This window comes from Watersipora subatra, chromosome 1 (assembly GCF_963576615.1).
Source record: "Watersipora subatra chromosome 1, tzWatSuba1.1, whole genome shotgun sequence".
In the NCBI taxonomy this organism is placed as follows: domain Eukaryota; kingdom Metazoa; phylum Bryozoa; class Gymnolaemata; order Cheilostomatida; family Watersiporidae; genus Watersipora; species Watersipora subatra.
Window position 1 is genome coordinate 31,388,598 of NC_088708.1, and position 18,593 is coordinate 31,407,190.

General features: G+C 34.9%; 2 protein-coding genes across 7 annotated transcripts in view; one reads left to right on the forward strand and one right to left on the reverse strand.

Annotated features, from left to right (window-relative positions):
• The window catches only part of LOC137408790 (G-protein coupled receptor-associated protein LMBRD2-like), a 31,726-nt gene extending 26,379 nt beyond the window's left edge, over positions 1–5,347 (forward strand). For 3 of the 6 annotated variants that reach the window (XM_068095380.1, XM_068095386.1, XM_068095392.1), the window contains 4 exons: positions 268–376; positions 1,148–1,346; positions 4,536–4,682; positions 5,164–5,347. In XM_068095380.1, coding sequence (XP_067951481.1) covers positions 268–376; positions 1,148–1,346; positions 4,536–4,682; positions 5,164–5,342 — 634 coding nt within the window. In that variant the 3' untranslated portion in view covers positions 5,343–5,347. The remainder of the gene's footprint in view (positions 1–267; positions 377–1,147; positions 1,347–4,535; positions 4,683–5,163) is intronic. The other 3 variants (XM_068095396.1, XM_068095400.1, XM_068095406.1) reach the window with 3 other exon arrangements.
• Positions 5,348–5,553: 206 nt separating this feature from the next.
• The window catches only part of LOC137408832 (glycogen debranching enzyme-like), a 57,385-nt gene continuing 44,345 nt past the window's right edge, over positions 5,554–18,593 (reverse strand). The window contains exons 23-30 of the mRNA XM_068095415.1: positions 13,282–13,507; positions 12,782–13,029; positions 11,592–11,704; positions 7,590–7,810; positions 7,409–7,506; positions 6,920–7,007; positions 5,849–6,037; positions 5,554–5,727 (exon numbers count right to left, since the gene is read on the reverse strand). Of these exons, the coding sequence (XP_067951516.1) occupies positions 5,641–5,727; positions 5,849–6,037; positions 6,920–7,007; positions 7,409–7,506; positions 7,590–7,810; positions 11,592–11,704; positions 12,782–13,029; positions 13,282–13,507 (1,270 nt within the window). The 3' untranslated portion in view covers positions 5,554–5,640. The remainder of the gene's footprint in view (positions 5,728–5,848; positions 6,038–6,919; positions 7,008–7,408; positions 7,507–7,589; positions 7,811–11,591; positions 11,705–12,781; positions 13,030–13,281; positions 13,508–18,593) is intronic.

Genomic DNA, 18,593 nt, shown 5'->3' on the forward strand with positions numbered 1-18,593 from the left:
ACCACTGACCTACTGGACTAACCACTGACTTACTGAACTAACCGCTGACCTATTGAACTAATCAGTGGTTTTTTGTGCTATAAGAGATGAGGCATTCTATCGGTCACTATCATCTGTATATTGCAATGGTAAAAAGGTATTCAATTACTCACGTATATTTTTTCTAATGATACTGTTATACTTGTTATAAATTTTGTCAATTTTCTGGCCCATCACTATTTAAAGCAGACTATGTTTTGCTTGTAAATGACAGCTATGTATCTACAGGTTGTTGAGTCGACTCACTCCCCCACTCTGTCTCAACTTCCTCTGTCTCATACAGCTTGATAGCCATGTGACCAAAGAAGAAGATGTTGAGGAGACAACTTATACTGAGGTAGGACCGCTTAACTTGTTTCATAGTCAGCCATGTTCATCACCTACTATTGTTTTTGCATCTATGTATAGTCTTGCACATCTATGGAAAGTCTTGTATAGTTTGAGAGTGAAGGCTTTGTATGTGGTAGTCATAGGGTGTTGGTTGTTTGTGATTTGGCATTATATCCGGGCGATGAGCTTGTGGTTGGTCTCTCATTTTGTGATAATTAACCTAATATGGCTTATGCAGCAACCTTGAATTTCAACTGTATTTAGCGACTGCTACTAAAGGTTTATTGTTGGGAACTTAGTCTTTTTTGTAAGCAGTAAACACTATATGCCTTATAGCCTTAGTCGGCCCTTTTAAATTAATTGGGAGTTGTTCACACATGAAAAGTTGGCATACGTATATGGTTCTGATATTATTTTGTGGCAAAGTTGGTGGAACTACACCACCAGTCCAGTATCTAGCGTTTGGCTGTCACGTTGTTACACGCATACAGGCAAGGGGTGAATCCCATCTTGTTACAACCTTGTGACTTGAAAGCGTTTGGTCCCTCAGGTTTGAGTTGATAGCAATGTACAGAATGCCTCGTTTTCGATATCAATTAATTTAATTGTAGTCTATGGATATAGAGTATGCAGGAAACTATAAACAACGTTTGTTCCCGTACCTTTTTATATTTTATATTTATATATATATATTTATTTCTAATGCCTTAAAACATTTGACATTTACCAAAAAAAGTTAAAAGTATGCCATCTGATTCAATGCAAAATGCAATTTTAGATTATGGGCCATATGGATGTTATCTCATTCATATCTGATGGATTCAACATATATTTTCCCATCGCTATTGTTTTGCTCTGCATCGCAACCACCTTGCGCTTGGGCTCGCGACTCCTTCACTGCATTGGTTTCGAGCAGTTCATTGATGATGATATCACCCAGGAAATAGTTGACGAAGGCCGGAATCATGTCCAGAGAGGTATTGTGTTTGGATGTACCATTGAGGAGGCAACTCTAATGTAAAGCAGTATTTTTTAACCATTATGGCCACCTGTAGCTGTTAACAATGATGGTTTGTAATCACATCTGGTAGGCATTTGTTTTTTTATTTGAACTATGTAATACCACTGTCCTTGAGTTGTGTAGTGAAATGTTCACTACTTGAATATAATGCGGTATGGTTGTCTTTAGTAGGGCAAAATGCATGTGGCTTAAGGTTTCCTACCATATAATTTATTAGCTGTACTACTCGGCGTTGCCCGGGTAATAAAAAAGTCTTTGGACAGAAAATTGATTTGTATTTAACATATAACAACATTTGCCATTCTAACTTTCAAACTACATATCATGAGATAAGTGTTTCGCGTAGTTGAAAAAATTAAGAGAGAAAATAAAACCAACTGTAAAGGTTTTCAAAGTTTGTCAAACAACTGTAACTTTTAAACTTTATATCACGAGGAACAAGTTCTGTGTAGGACAACTAAATTAAAAATAAATAAAACAACTGTAAAGGTTTGCAAACAACAGTAAATTTAAAATTTCATAACTTGAAAGAAGTGTTTCGTTAAAATGAATTATAAGTAAAAAATAAAATGTAAAGGTGTTTAAACCATAGCTGTCACGTACAACTTTTATCGTATTTGCTAGGTAAATCAGACAGGCTGATTCCGATTTTGTACTCAAAATAAAGATTGGTCAACTAACTTTCAGAGTAATGAAGGCTTTTTTACAACGTTTTAATATCGGTATAGAAAACAATACGATCGGCACAACAAGCTTCGCCCATAAATACGTGACGTAACCTAGCTTTTTAGGAACGAAAGTTAAGTAGGGATGTTTAGACCGATTTAGAATAATAGAGATGGGTGTTTTAAAATCCATTATTATCTAAATTCAGCTTTAAAAATAATCTCAGTTTTTTCTGAAAGGTAGATAAGCTATTATACATTGCATATTTAAAAATGAGCTCAAAAAAGCGCGATAACAACGCTAGCTTGTGATAAAACCGTGCTTTTTGAGCTCATTTTTTTCAGCGGCCAGCCTATTTAAACATCATGTAACAAGCTACAAGCAATTTTAAATAGTTTATATACCTTTCATAAGAGACTGAGATTATTTTACAGGCTGGATTTAGATAATAATGGGTTTTAAGACACCCATCTCTATTATTCTAAATCGGACTAAACATTCCTAACTTCCATTCCTGAAAAAGCTAGGTTTCGTCACATATTTATGTGCGGAGCTTGTAATGCTGATTGGGTTGTTTTCGAGACGGATACTGAAACGCTTTAAAAAGCCTTAATGACTTTGAAGGTTAGTGGACCAATCTTTATTTTGAGTACAAAATCGGAATCGGCGTGTCTGATTTACCTAGAGAATACAATAAAAGTTGTACGTGACAGTTATGGTTTAAATGTAAATGGGAAATCATTTGCAAGTAATGGCTAAATATAGTCTCTTTCACTGCAATGACAATCAAATATTATTTGGTATACAATTATATGATTTCAGTTCCTTTCAGCGTTAGCATGCATAAATTGGCATGTAGGCTAATATTGTAGGCTATAGACGTACATAGAGTGGTATAGAAACTCAGTCATCATTTAATGCAATCACCTCCTTATAAAAATCATCATCATTAAAAATAGTACCCAAATACTATGTTAACCTTAGTAACTATTGGTACCTACAATGACTTTAGTGCATTTTGTGGTTATGTGCAGGTTATGTGTGGTTATGCAGTTTGTGGCAAGCCCAAGATAATATAACATTTCAATGTACTACGTGGAGAGTTTTTACCTTCGAGACAGGCGTGTAGCATAAACCCTGAATCTAACTTAAATGAATATTTTTTTACTAAACACATACTTGAAATAAGTTTTAGTATGTATTTTAGTTAACCTAAAATAACTTTTAACATTAATTTTATTATTGCAAAACGTTTTCATTTTAACGGATACCGGATATACTGTATAAAGGATGCGGATAACTCGCCATGGCAAATTCAGCGACGTATATCTTTTAACAACGTATATAATCAGTACACAATTCGCCGAATATGATGTTCGAAATAAATTATTGTCGATATCGTGGGATGGAATAAATTAGCCCTAACAAAAAAAATGAAGAAGCGCCGTGTCGCATGAACTTAGGTCTCAAAATATTTCTAAACAGAGGCATCGTAACGCGTGGACGCAATGCTAAAATAATTAGCATGCGCATGGGATATGATGTAAATGAAAACATGTTGATGAATACCTTTTTAGGTCAGTGGTAGAGCACCTGAATAAGAATTTTGTCGATGTATTGGTTGTTAGTTCAAATCTATCAAAATGCGAAATTTTAATATCAAGATTTTAATAACTGTAGATGGACATACCGAAAACAGACTTTGAGAAATATATATATAGATTAAGATAATCGTGGCACAATTTCATTAGACAAATATACATACTTTTGATAATACAACTTTTCGAGAATACCTAGTTGTCTTTTAAGGACAAGTTCCTAAACATTTAGTCTGTAAAATAGTGAGAGCAGGCAGACAAAATACAGAAACGTACAAGTGTATTTTTATAGTGTCATTTGAAGGCCAATGCACGATGTAAAATGCTATACAAGCATGTGGTGCTCGTGCAACTCGCCTTGAAATAGATAGAATTTCTTAGTAATCGCACCAGACTGATAGTACTCGCTACCTGAAGGCTGCTTCTGTAGGTTAGATATATACGTATGCTTTACTGAAACATGCCCACCTTGCATTAGAGAGAGATTGCTTGCAAGTTTTCAGTTTCCAATATTAGTCATTCTGCTAGTATCAAATGCATTTCTAAAGAATGAAAAAGAATGCTTCTCATTGATAATTGTATTTAAACATATCCTTTAATTAGGACTGGTTGAACCAGTTTTATTCTCCTTAAAGCAGGTTTACTTAGTTTTCTATAAATGTTTGCAGTTTGCACTAGACTTGGTATGCCATTTCTAATTCTTAAGTGACTTGTATTCACTATGGAGTGTTGTGCTATAGTACTATATGACTCTTGTATTCACTATGGAGTGTTATACTATAGTACTATAATATGACTTTTGTATTTACTATGGAGTGTTGTGCTATAACACTGAGACTCCATACCATATTCTCATGGTTTCACGTGAGAATTTGTTGTAGAAAAAGTTCAGATGGGCAGGGAGCAGGCCCGGATCCAGCGGCGCTCAGACTGGGAGAATACACTGAATAGGTCACAATTAGGTAATAGGCCTTGCGTACCGCTCAAGGAATGGAATGATTATGAAAGCTGTAGTTCTACAAGAAAGAGTAAGATCGTTGGTTGGTTTGTGTGTTTCACAACGCATTAATACACTTGCTGTGTACAGCTTGTACTGCAGCAAAACCTGTTTACAGTATATGAATGCTAAGTTTCTTGGCTGCAACTTGAGCCATTGAGGTTGCTCCTGTATGGAAATATACCCATTGGTTTTTTGCTTTCATAATTCTCTACCTGAAGTTAAATGAATTTACCTGAACTTTTCTCTTTTCTGTAAACACGGTTGAAGTCTTCTTGTCTGCAAGGTAAAACAACCACAGTGCCTCTTGCGTATGGCCGTATGAGCGTCTACTGCCTAGTGACATCCTCTATATATTTGTCAGCCGGTTTATCAAATACTGAATAGTGTACTATTTCATTTGTATTTTGTATAAAAGTAAAACATACAAGCTATTCCTACAGCAACAGATATGGCAGTAAATTACCCAGCTTAACCTTTATCAGTGAAAAGTGGTATACTTTATATTTTAGCAGACAGACAAGCCCCTATACATTCCCAGCGAACAACTAGCAAAAAGGGTGGTGCAAGGACTGGTGATAGGATGGAATTATTGAGTGATCAAGATGTTGTAGAATACGACTCCAATGCAGACTATGATAATGCTCCCCAGAGAGCTACCAACTCTAGAAATATTTTCAATGATTTATGAATGCAATCGTATCTAGTCTTACGAATTGAATGACAGAACAACACAAGTACCCTTACAAGTCTGTGCCTACTCGCAATCTCTAAGATCTTCATCTCCTCACCTGGCTCATCCCTCCTTGGTGTAGAATTAAATGTGCAATTATTTATGACACAAAATATTTATATATTGTAATATTTATTATGGTAAAAATTTAAAATATATTCTATCATCATTTAAAACTAGTTTTTTGAATACAATAGAGATTCAAACTTGGAGATGGAGTGCACAAAAGTAATAAAAATAACATTCTACAAGTAGATCAAATGGAAAGACGTGTGATGTCATAGAGAGTGTCCAATAAGCAGGCCACACTCCACGCTTGTGCTGCACAGCTATCTTGGCAAATCTGTAATAAAGTAATTTGAGATTATTCGAAAAGAAACGAATACAATTGTTACCGATAAAAACAAAAACAAACCTCCCAAAATCACCAAAACCTAAAATAAATTGTGTGTAAGAGACCAGACCTTTCCATCAGTGTTAGTCAGCTCTGGTAGACTTCTCCAATCAGTGGAGAGCAATGCAAGGTGATGCGAGGAAAGCTGATTCTCAATCCACCTAGCAGTCACCTTCATTGTGCCTGGCTTGTCGGCTTCCAGTCTACTGGCAACATTCAGCTTGGCTCTCATAAAATAGCCGAGAGGCCACAACCACTCCTGCAACAAATACGAACATAAAGTTGGTCATACAAAGTAGCAGTTTAGGTATGTACTGGACTAGCAAATAATAAATAATATCTATGCAGCAGCTGCGCGAAAAATATATCAGATATATGCACTCATACCTGCTTCATAGTTTATACTAAGCATCAGGTATGAGTGCAATTAAGCTCAGATATTACCTATGATTTATATAGTGTATACTAAGCAGCAGCTACATTCCATGGAAGAGTCATCTTCATTTACAGTATCTCTGTTGATCATTGAACAGAGATGTGTTCAAGCTAGAAAATAGTAATAGAGAAGATAAATCCTAATAATTTTACTAGATGTAAATTAAGCGCAAGCGCGCTATTGATAACCACAGAGTCATTGGCTTTGGTAACTAAGATCGACCACGTAAAGCAGTATATCTTTTCACGAATCGTCGGACCTCGGCGTAATAAAGTATTTGTCTAGATTTGAGGTATTTTGTTACGCCTGGTCTAGGCGTTGTTAGTCTAATGTTGTTAGTCATTTTCATTGTTTTTTGATAAGTGAGAAAAATTTGGTGATGAATTTTTCTCACTTATAAAAAAATACGCTAATTAGGATATCTTACATTTACATATTTAGCATATTTACTTAGCGATTAACTCAAATGGGGTTTTTGTATCTGTGTGATGAGTAAAAATCTCATAACCATTTGAGTGACTTAAAAATTGCGTTAAAAACCTGAGGATTTCAAATAGCTTAGCTATTACCTTAAATCTGAGCATATTACATCTGAGCATATTACATTATGATTAGATTCAAGGTCTTCCTGTGCATGATGCACTGACTTAAGGTGAAGTCAACAAAATCATAAATTGATAGACAATAAGAAGTGGTTAGACTCACAGGTCCATTGTGGTAGTTGAAACCTCTGGATGTATTATAGTCAGTAGAGTCATTGCTGTTTATGTAGTCACCGCAGTAAGTCCAATCACTGAAAGAAATGAATGATACACCATGTAGCATAGACACCATGTAGCATAGACACCACGTAGCATAGATACCACGTAGCATAGACACTACGTAGCATAGACACAATGTAGCATAGACACAATGTAGCATAGACACAATGTCAACATAACATGTTACCTAAAACATCAAAGAGTTTGATGTTTTAGGTAACATGTTATGTTACTTAAAACAGGTGAATAACGGCTACAACAGAAGGTTAATTATAGATCAAATTTTGCTTGTAACTTGAGCTGTAATGAATAGCGGAGCTAAAAACACCACTGTGTGAAATTTGATGACCTCATGGACAAAATTCCTTCAAGCAAACCAAGCTGTGTTTACGTGATTATTGAAAAGCTTTTCATAGCAGTACATTGTGAGTACCTTCTATCAAGAGTTCTCATGCCGAGGGGAGCGAGCAGCTCCTTTTCTGCCACCTTTAAAGCTGCAACTGCATTTTCTGCCAGGAACAAGTCTGGTGCCTAAAATAGCCAAGAGCCAGCTCACATCATATGATAGCCACAAGCCAACTGTATAGCGAGTGCAACTATAAACTGATACTTACAACTACCATAGCGACACAAAAGTTAGGTCTTAGCTGATAGTCTGACCAATTAGGGGACGCTCCAACACAGTCTTTGTATATATTCCGCTTGTTAATGAGCTCAGGTTTGTGCTCAGCAGACATGCTGGAGTGAGTGCCATCCACCCAGAAATGTGATTCAAAGTTCCTCTTAATCAGCCCATACCATATTTCATATGTCACCAGCTGTGTGTGGGACCAGCCTAAATATGTAAATAATTTTATACACTTTTTTATGAACATACAGTTTTGACTAGTGCTGGGCAGGAGTACTTCTTGGCCAACGGGTTTAGACTCGCCCTCTTCTGTTCGGGTTTTTCGAGTATCGGGTAGCTAGTAGTGCTAGGATCGGGTATTTCTTTGCCTACGGGTTTTTCGGGTATCGGGTTTGTTGATATGGATTTTATGTTTAAATTTTCTAAACAGACATATCTTCAAATTTACAAAGCAATTACATTTCTTTTCAATTTATTTATCATTTTTCACAGCTTTTATCGACTGAAATTCGTACTCACAGCGTTAACAGGCGGATTGTTAAACAGTCAAGGTAGTCTGGGGCTACAGGGCATTTTCGTGTCAACAGATGGCAGAAGATAGGGTCTATGGTAGCTTAATACTTAAGCATGTTCTATGGACTTCTCTGACTTTTTGTAGATGGTGCTCCAAATCTCATAAAAAACTTTACACTATCGGCTTTTTTCGTTAGTAAGGCTTGTTGGCTTATTAAAACTTGGTTATAATGAATTATGTAATCCATAATAGCTAGCTGTGGTAATCAATTTAAACAGAGTTATTAAATTTTCAGTGCTACTACCAGCGCTGATGGCAGTTTCTAACGAGGCGATAGCGGAAACAGACTAAGGACCTATGTGTTATCGGTGATAGCGAACACGGGCCGTATTAAAAAAGGCATAGATTTGTTTACGAAGCCGATTTGGCTAAATGCGTAAATAAAATTTGATTCATGTATTTCTACTCACCTTTTAATGACAAGTAATCACTGCTCGACTACAATATCTCCGGTAGGTATGGTAAGTAAAGTATGAGATGCTTTATTATATCTATTAAATCAAAGACTCGTTAAACCCCATTGTCGTGCCTCCTTAGCAAAAATGACACAGAAATGCCCTGTGGCCCCCAGACTAAGAGCGTAGGGCGCAATAGACCGAGTTTTTGTTCACAGTACCCGACAGATCCGTGTACCAAAACCCGAACTCGAAAGTCAAAACCCGAAAGACCGGAATACCCGAAATCTCTATTACCCGATACTCGAGAGAAGATAAACCCGCGAGTTCAACGAGTATGACTACCCATGCCCAGCACTAGTTTTGACTATCACTGTTTTTGGACTCCGCAGGCATAAACACACCACTTTATGAAAACATGAGATTGCATGAAATTTAAATAGGAAAAGCTTTATATATAGAACATCACAAATAAAGTTTGTTATTGAAAAATCTGTAACAGTGTTATAGCAAAACAAAACCAATTTCTTTACGTTTAACAAAGTTGAAATAATTTTTTGATTAAGATATTACACTCGCCATTTAAGCATTTTAATCTGTAGAAACTCTAATTTAACCATCACACAACTTGAGAAAACAAAAGTTAGACAAACCTTTTTTATGTAGAGAAAATATTGAGAACACACTCCGCTTTATAGTTACCTTTATAAAAAGTTAAAAACAATTCAAACCACTAAAATGAATACTATTGCTTTGATATTTCATGTATTAACAAGCTGAAGTCCTAGGAGGAAAATATTCAGCAATTCAATTAGATATAAACACTATTCAGGTAGCAATACAATTAAATATAAACACTATTCAGGTAGCAATACAATTAAATATAAACACTATTCAGGTAGCAATACAATTAGATATAAATACTTTCAGGTAGCGATACAATTAGATATAAACACTATTCGGGTAGCGATACAATTAGATATAAACACTATTCAGGTAGCAATACAATTAGATATAAACACTATTCAGGTAGCGATACAATTAAATACAAACACTATTCAGGTAGCAATACAATTAAATATAAACACTATTCAGGTAGCAATACAATTAAATATAAACACTATTCAGGTAGCAATACAATTAGATATAAATACTATTCAGGTAGCAATACAATTAGATATAAACACTATTCAGGGAGCAATACAATTAAATATAAACACTATTCAGGTAGCGATACAATTAGATATAAACACTATTCAGGTAGCGATACAATTAGATATAAACACTATTCAGGTAGCGATACAATTAGATATAAACACTATTCAGGTAGCGATACAATTAGATATAAACACTAGTCAGGTAGCGATACAATTAGATATAAACACTATTCAGGTAGCAATACAATTAGATATAAACACTATTCAGGTAGCGATACAATTAGATATAAACACTAGTCAGGTAGCGATACAATTAGATATAAACACTATTCAGGTAGCGATACAATTAGATATAAACACTAGTCAGGTAATGATACAATTAGATATAAACACTATTCAGGTAGCGATACAATTAGATATAAACACTATTCAGGTAGCGATACAATTAGATATAAACACTATTCAGGTAGCGATACAATTAGATATAAACACTAGTCAGGTAGCGATACAATTAGATATAAACACTATTCAGGTAGCGATATAATTAGATATAAACACTATTCAGGTAGCGATACAATTAAATATAAACACTATTCAGGTAGCAATACAATTAGATATAAACACTATTCAGGTAGCAATACAATTAGATATAAACACTATTCAGGTAGCAATACAATTAAACATAAACACTATTTAGGTAGCAATACAATTAATCGTAAACCTATATAAATAAACACTAACAAGACCTTGAGATGTTAGTGTATAATAAAAGAGCCTTACTGCACATCAGATGTCTCAAAGCTATAGCGCCTTACAGTGCCTCGCGTTGCACGTTCACAACTCAAGTTGTACAACTCGAGTTGCACAACTCGAGTTGTGAACACGCAACACGACTTTTCAAAAGTAAGGTGCAATTTATCGGTATTACGGTAGCATAACCGTAGATCTGGTTATATTAACAATGGTACATCAATAGGCACCCGTTAGCTACTAGAAATTAAATTGTATGTACTGTAAAACTAAAGCTAATAGCGAATTATACTAAGCCGAGTTTGGAACTCGAGTTGTACAACTCGAGTTGCACAACTCGAGTTCATCAAAAATCCAGGCCGAGTTGTACAACATGGCAACTCGAGTTGTACAACTCGAGTTGTGAACGCGCAACGCGAGGCACTGTAAGGCACCATACAAAGCAGCTTTTGGTTGATACCCAAAACTTAAAAAAAGAATAATGAAACAAATTTAGAAAAATTTCTAAAAGATTGATATAAACTCAGATGAATATAAATAGATAAGGGAAACGCTTTGAGGACATGCGGCTATCATATTACTTACAATAAAATGAAAACAACAGGAAACAAATATTAACTGGCGTCTTCATGACAGTAGCCAAAGACATGAAAGATTCACTACATGTAAATATCGCTAGTCAAATAAAGATGCTTCTTTACAGAAAACCGTGACATAGTCTAATTCATAACACTCGGACTATATGTTTGTTAAAAAAAAATTGGGGTTATTTTCACACAATCACTATAGAAATAGCCCAGTAACCTGAGCCCACTAGCCCTTCATTATACTTAGCTATTGCACAACTATATCCACATATATATGTGTACATGAATAATAGCTAATTATTTCTTCTTTTGTTAACATCGACCAGATGTAAAGCAGTTTTCTACAGCTTGTTTCTCTTAAGCTATTTGAAATATAGCTAGTAGTACCTCAGTTACTATTCAAATGCGTGGAGAGCTTTCAAGGCTACTCATAGTAAGGTAAAAATGAAGACAGACAGCCAACTTATCAAATTTTTGAGAGAGTAACTCGTGCAGGATGATTGCGAGCCAAGCTAGTACACAAACCTTTCCTCTTAGCAGCCACACCTTCATACTCGTAAGATTTAGCCTTGTGAAGGTCAGCCAACCATCGAACAGCAGAAGCACAGAGACCCACCAGCTCAACAGCAGATCCATTCCTGTATAGACTGATTTCTTTAGAGCAAACAAATACTGTTCAGTAAAGAGTGAACTCTCAGTGTAGTAAATGTAATTCATAGAAAACCACACAGACTCCGAAGGTTGAGGCAGTCGATTAACCTAAACCAAAGGTCGGTAGGCAGCTAGTACACCGCTAACACTAGCCACTTATTGCTAGCCTGAAGCAGTGCACATATCAAACAAAGGGCAAAATGAGGGCTATGAATAGAAATCTGCAACGAGTAAACGACTCCTCATTTGCTTCTTGTTGAACAAGTCAAAAGAGGAACTGAGAAATTAATGATTTACTGACATGACAACTAGCCAATGTGAGATGATACAAACTGGAAAAATAAAGATGGCCTCACAATTTTTTATCATATTTTAAACAAATGATAATTTATCAATACAAACACACTCAATAAACATTCATTTTCAACATATCAAAGTCTTTTATAAGATACGAAGCAACTATTTAGCAGTTTTTTATAATAAACTAATGGTTGTGTGGCGAATCCTATGTCCTTCACACCTTATCGCAATGTAGGAATAAATGTGGCATCAGCCTTCATGGCTGGCAATTAAAAATAGGCTTTTGGATCAATGTCTCAAATGATAACACTGGTATATGGAGAATTTAAACTGCATACTTGCCACCAATAGAAAAACTTATTGCTATGTTAAAAAGCTCAGCAGCTGCAGCAGCAGGTATATTCACATGGAGGATCATTGTTGTGGCTACAGCAGGTAATATAAGAGATAATTGCTGGCACTGCAGCATACTTTAAAGTAGATGACTACAGCAGGTAGTATAAGATATCATTGCTGTCACTACAGCATACCTAAGAGTAGATGACTACAGCAGGTAACATAAGAGATCATTGCTGTCACTACAGCATACCTGGGAGTAGATGACTACAGCAGGTAGTATAAAAGATCATTGCTGTCACTACAGTACCTAAGAGTAGATGACAACAGCAGGTAGTATAAGAGATCATTGCTGTCACTACAGCATACCTGAGAGTAGATGACTACAGCAGGTAGTATAAGAAATCATTGCTGGCACTACAGCATACCTGGGAGTAGCTGGCTTGCCCTTATTACCAGCCCGTTTACTAGAGCCCATCTTGTCCATCCAAGTCCCACAGTTGCTAGCGTTACCTCCATACACAAAGCCTGTGTTCCAATCAATTCCAGCAACTATATTGAAACCTTCATCGGCCATGTGCTCATCAATAGCTGACCCAGCATTCCGTTCACGAAATTGTATGCCGTCAGCGTGCCTCTGCATGACCTCTTGCATTACTTGCATGAGAGGTTGTACCTAAGCATAATTGTTTCCATGGTAATAATACATAACAATAACTATAAATATAAGCTGTAAATATTGAGCTGCCTGTTACTCACAAAAGTAACATTGGAAGTTATCTGCTCTTGCAGCTCCTTAATGGAAACGGGTAACCTCTTTTTTTCAAACAAAGCAGACATACATGTCTCAATTGCAAAAAAATACAAAATACATAACCCTAGATCGATGTACCAAAACCAAGCTGAATAATATTGCAAAAATACTCACCGTCGACCCTTCACAGTACGGTTTGCTATCATCTGTAGGGTAGATACGTAGTACATCATCCCGCAATATCTGGATGCCATCTGGGGCCAGGTGACAATAGTCTTGTATAGCCTGCATCCACCACCAGACAGCATCTCGACAGTTGTACCTGGCATGCACGCCCTCACCATGGAGATTAGGTATGAGACCATGTCGTAGGCTGCCAGCAAATGAGAGGATCACAGCTCTGCAATGAGCACATATCATACAATGAGCAGAACTTCGTAGAGCAGAATTTTTACTAAACGAAATATGCTGTCATATTAAACTGCACAAGAATTGGAAAAAATAAGCAGAAACTATCATTTTAATAAAATGACTAATCTAAAGACGACTATTGTATGCTGTTATATAATGCTGCAAATGCAAGCACAGATGATATCAGCCTCAGAGGGGGTAAGAGGGATACGGCCAAAAACATTCTATAATATTCAAAAATGACTAATTTTTCTTCAAAAATTCGCAGAAATTAAATCTTGAGTTGCTTCCACATCTTACCATTTGCGTGATCATACATCCACTGGATAACAACTACACATTTTAACCCTGCTAAGCCTACATAACAAAATCTGTATTTAGTCACACTTGAAAGTTGACTTGCAACAAAATTCACATTACAGTGATTCAGTATCTAAAAGTTCAGCATGTCTTACTCTGTTGTGTTGTAGGTGCAAAATATGTGGAAATGTGATTAAAAGCTCTTAAAAGCTCAAAAACGAACGGTTAATCGTAGCCATCACAAAAACGCCGTAGGTTGGAATCTCTTTACTCCGATGACGTATCCAACTCGACGTGGTTATTGTTTTAACACGTGATGTTAACTTTGTGAATTGAAAGGCCAATAAATGGCTCAATATAGAACGTCTCATAGTACTAGTTAATGACAAACACTTTGGGTTTTACCGGAAAGCCCTTATCAAGTATAGACACTCGCTACTTTACAGTTTCATTTCAGCCTGGTCTAATCATCTAGTCGTAATCTGATCGTGTGACCCAGACTTCCTGCCAAATGGCGCGAACAATTTCTGCAGCCTTTTTCAACTATCACAGGTGATCAACAGGCTCCTCGTGTTTAACAGAGGCTGATATCCACTTCCTCGAGCCAAGGTTAAAAAATTAAACTAATTTTTAGGCTAGGTTTTGAGATGTTAGTGCTCAAAGTGACAGCATTACAATGATGATGAAATAGACGTGTAAGGACAATAGACATGGTTCTATTGAATGTGTGAAGTATATTTTTGAAAATATTTTGATGAATGAGGTTGCATGAAAGTATAAACAGAAGCACATCGTGTTCAACTACGTCCCATTTGAGCCGTTTTGGAGAGGGATTTCAACCTACGGCGCTTTTGTGATGGCTGCGATTAACTGTTCGTTTTTGAGCTTTCAAGAGCTTGTAATCACATTTCCACACATTTTGCACTTACAACACAGCAGAGTAAGACATGGTGAATCTTTTGATACCAAATAAACGTAATGTGAATTTTGTTGCAAGTCAACCTTTAAAGTTCACTGAAGTAGGAAATTTTTACTATTAGTTCCTACAATATGATTCATTGTCATAGTGATATGATTCATTGTCATAGTGATATGATTCATTGTCATAATGATATGATTCATTGCCATAGTGATATGATTCATTGTCATAGTAATATGATTCGTTGTCATAATGATATGATTCGTTGTCATAGTGATATGATTAATTGTCATAGTGATATGATTCATTGTCATAGTGATATGATTCATTGTCATAGTAATATGATTCATTGTCATAGTGATATGTATCATTGTCATAGTGTTATGATTCATTGTCATAGTGATACGATTCATTGTCATAGTAATATGATTCATTGTCATAGTGATATGATTCATTGTCATAGTAATATGATTCATTGTCATAGTGCTATGATTCATTGTCATAGTGATATGATTCATTGTCATAGTAATATGATTCAATGTCATAGTGCTATGATTCATTGTCATAGTGATATGATTCATTGTCATAGTGATATGATTCATTGCCATAGTAACATGATTCATTGTCATAGTGATATGAACAGCTGCATCAGAGGCTTTTATGACTGTTGAAACATTCCAAAAGAGCGCAATAGCACTGTAAGGTGGCTTGATATGGTATAAGAGGGTGGAATAGCTTTAACCCTTTTGCAATTGAAAAAACATGTTTTGTAACAGAGCACATTTTTTCTAATAAACATCTCATATTGATTAGTTACAAATATTTTTTTTCCTCAAAGTATGTCTGTCTGTCACTCCGACTATAACTATAGTGCACGCTGATTGTTTTACCGATGCGGCCACGCGTTACAATGCCCCAGCTAAGAAATATTTTTCATAAGGTTCAATTACTATATCTGGGGTCAAGGCCAATCCTTCTCACGCGGACAATTATATCGTCTCCATGGAAAGAGCCTCTACATTCGCTCACAGTTCAGATAAAGACAGTTCGATATCTCATTTTTACATTTGTACCAATGTCGAAAGACACCAGTATCGTCGTATTCAAAGTTTTGATGGGAGCTTCTGGTGGAACAGTAACCTTTTTTATACACACACACTTCTATGCAAAAATTGTTATTATTAATTCTACACATTCAGGATTTTCATTTCGTTTTCATTTCGTATTAATTGTATTATTACCGAATCATCTTTTATTGTAATCGGAGCAAAACCGACTTAATTTAGCTATTACTTGCTAATTATTTCACATTTACATCTAAACCTTTTTATAGTCATTTTATTTTTTTTTAATTTATTTGACCTGCACAAAACATTTTCGTCATGATATGAAGTTTAAAAGTTGCTTGACAAAGTTTTAAAATCTTTACAGTTGTTTTTATTTTCTCTCCTAATTTGTTTCAATTACACAAAACACTTTTCTCATGATATGTAGTTTGAAAGTTAGAATGGCAAATGTTGTTATATGTTAAAAACAAATCAATTTTCTTACCAAAGACTTTTTATTACCTGGGCAACGCCGGGCAATACAGCTATGGTCTACTATAATTAGAACTGTGTCCTGTCCGTTTGTCTGTATGAAATCATGGCTACACGGCTTGAAAATAAAAGATTGCTTTATACAGGATTCGAGCTCATATGTAGCAATTATTGATAAGGTTTATAAAAGGATTAGACCTATAGCTCATATGTAGCAATTATTGACAAGGTTTATAAAAGGATTAGACCTATAGCTCATATGTAGCAATTATTGACAAGGTTTATAAAAGGATTAGACCTATAGCTCATATGTAGCAATTATTGATAAGGTTTATAAAAGGATTAGACCTATAGCTCATATGTAGCAATTATTGACAAGGTTTATAAAAGGATTAGACCTATAGCTCATATGTAGCAATTATTGACAAGGTTTATAAAAGGATTAGACCTATAGCTCATATGTAGCAATTATTGATAAGGTTTATAAAAGGATTAGACCTATAGCTCATATGTAGCAATTATTGATAAGGTTTATAAAAGGATTAGACCTATAGCTCATATGTAGCAATTATTGATAAGGTTTATAAAAGGATTAGACCTATAGCTCATATGTAGCAATTATTGATAAGGTTTATAAAAGGATTAGACCTATAGCTCATATGTAGCAATTATTGATAAGGTTTATAAAAGGATTAGACCTATAGCTCATATGTAGCAATTATTGATAAGGTTTATAAAAGGATTAGACCTATAGCTCATATGTAGCAATTATTGATAAGGTTTATAAAAGGATTAGACCTATAGCTCATATGTAGCAATTATTGATAAGGTTTATAAAAGGATTAGACCTATAGCTCATATGTAGCAATTATTGATAAGGTTTATAAAAGGATTAGACCTATAGCTCATATGTAGCAATTATTGATAAGGTTTATAAAAGGATTAGACCTATAGCTCATATGTAGCAATTATTGATAAGGTTTATAAAAGGATTAGACCTATAGCTCATATGTAGCAATTATTGATAAGGTTTATAAAAGGATTAGACCTATAGCTCATATGTAGCAATTATTGATAAGGTTTATAAAAGGATTAGACCTATAGCTCATATGTAGCAATTATTGATAAGGTTTATAAAAGGATTAGACCTATAGCTCATATGTAGCAATTATTGATAAGGTTTATAAAAGGATTAGACCTATAGCTCATATGTAGCAATTATTGACAAGGTTTATAAAAGGATTAGACCTATAGCTCATATGTAGCAATTATTGACAAGGTTTATAAAAGGATTAGACCTATAGCTCATATGTAGCAATTATTGATAAGGTTTATAAAAGGATTAGACCTATAGCTCATATGTAGCAATTATTGACAAGGTTTATAAAAGGATTAGACCTATAGCTCATATGTAGCAATTATTGACAAGGTTTATAAAAGGATTAGACCTATAGCTCATATGTAGCAATTATTGATTAGGTTTATAAAAGGATTAGACCTATAGCTCATATGTAGCAATTATTGACAAGGTTTATAAAAGGATTAGACCTATAGCTCATATGTAGCAATTATTGATAAGGTTTATAAAAGGATTAGACCTATAGCTCATATGTAGCAATTATTGACAAGGTTTATAAAAGGATTAGACCTATAGCTCATATGTAGCAATTATTGATAAGGTTTATAAAAGGATTAGACCTATAGCTCATATGTAGCAATTATTGACAAGGTTTATAAAAGGATTAGACCTATAGCTCATATGTAGCAATTATTGATAAGGTTTATAAAAGGATTAGACCTATAGCTCATATGTAGCAATTATTGATAAGGTTTATAAAAGGATTAGACCTATAGCTCATATGTAGCAATTATTGATAAGGTTTATAAAAGGATTAGACCTATAGCTCATATGTAGCAATTATTGATAAGGTTTATAAAAGGATTAGACCTATAGCTCATATGTAGCAATTATTGACAAGGTTTATAAAAGGATTAGACCTATAGCTCATATGTAGCAATTATTGATAAGGTTTATAAAAGGATTAGACCTATAGCTCATATGTAGCAATTATTGACAAGGTTTATAAAAGGATTAGACCTATAGCTCATATGTAGCAATTATTGACAAGGTTTATAAAAGGATTAGACCTATAGCTCATATGTAGCAATTATTGATAAGGTTTATAAAAGGATTAGACCTATAGCTCATATGTAGCAATTATTGACAAGGTTTATAAAAGGATTAGACCTATAGCTCATATGTAGCAATTATTGACAAGGTTTATAAAAGGATTAGACCTATAGCTCATATGTAGCAA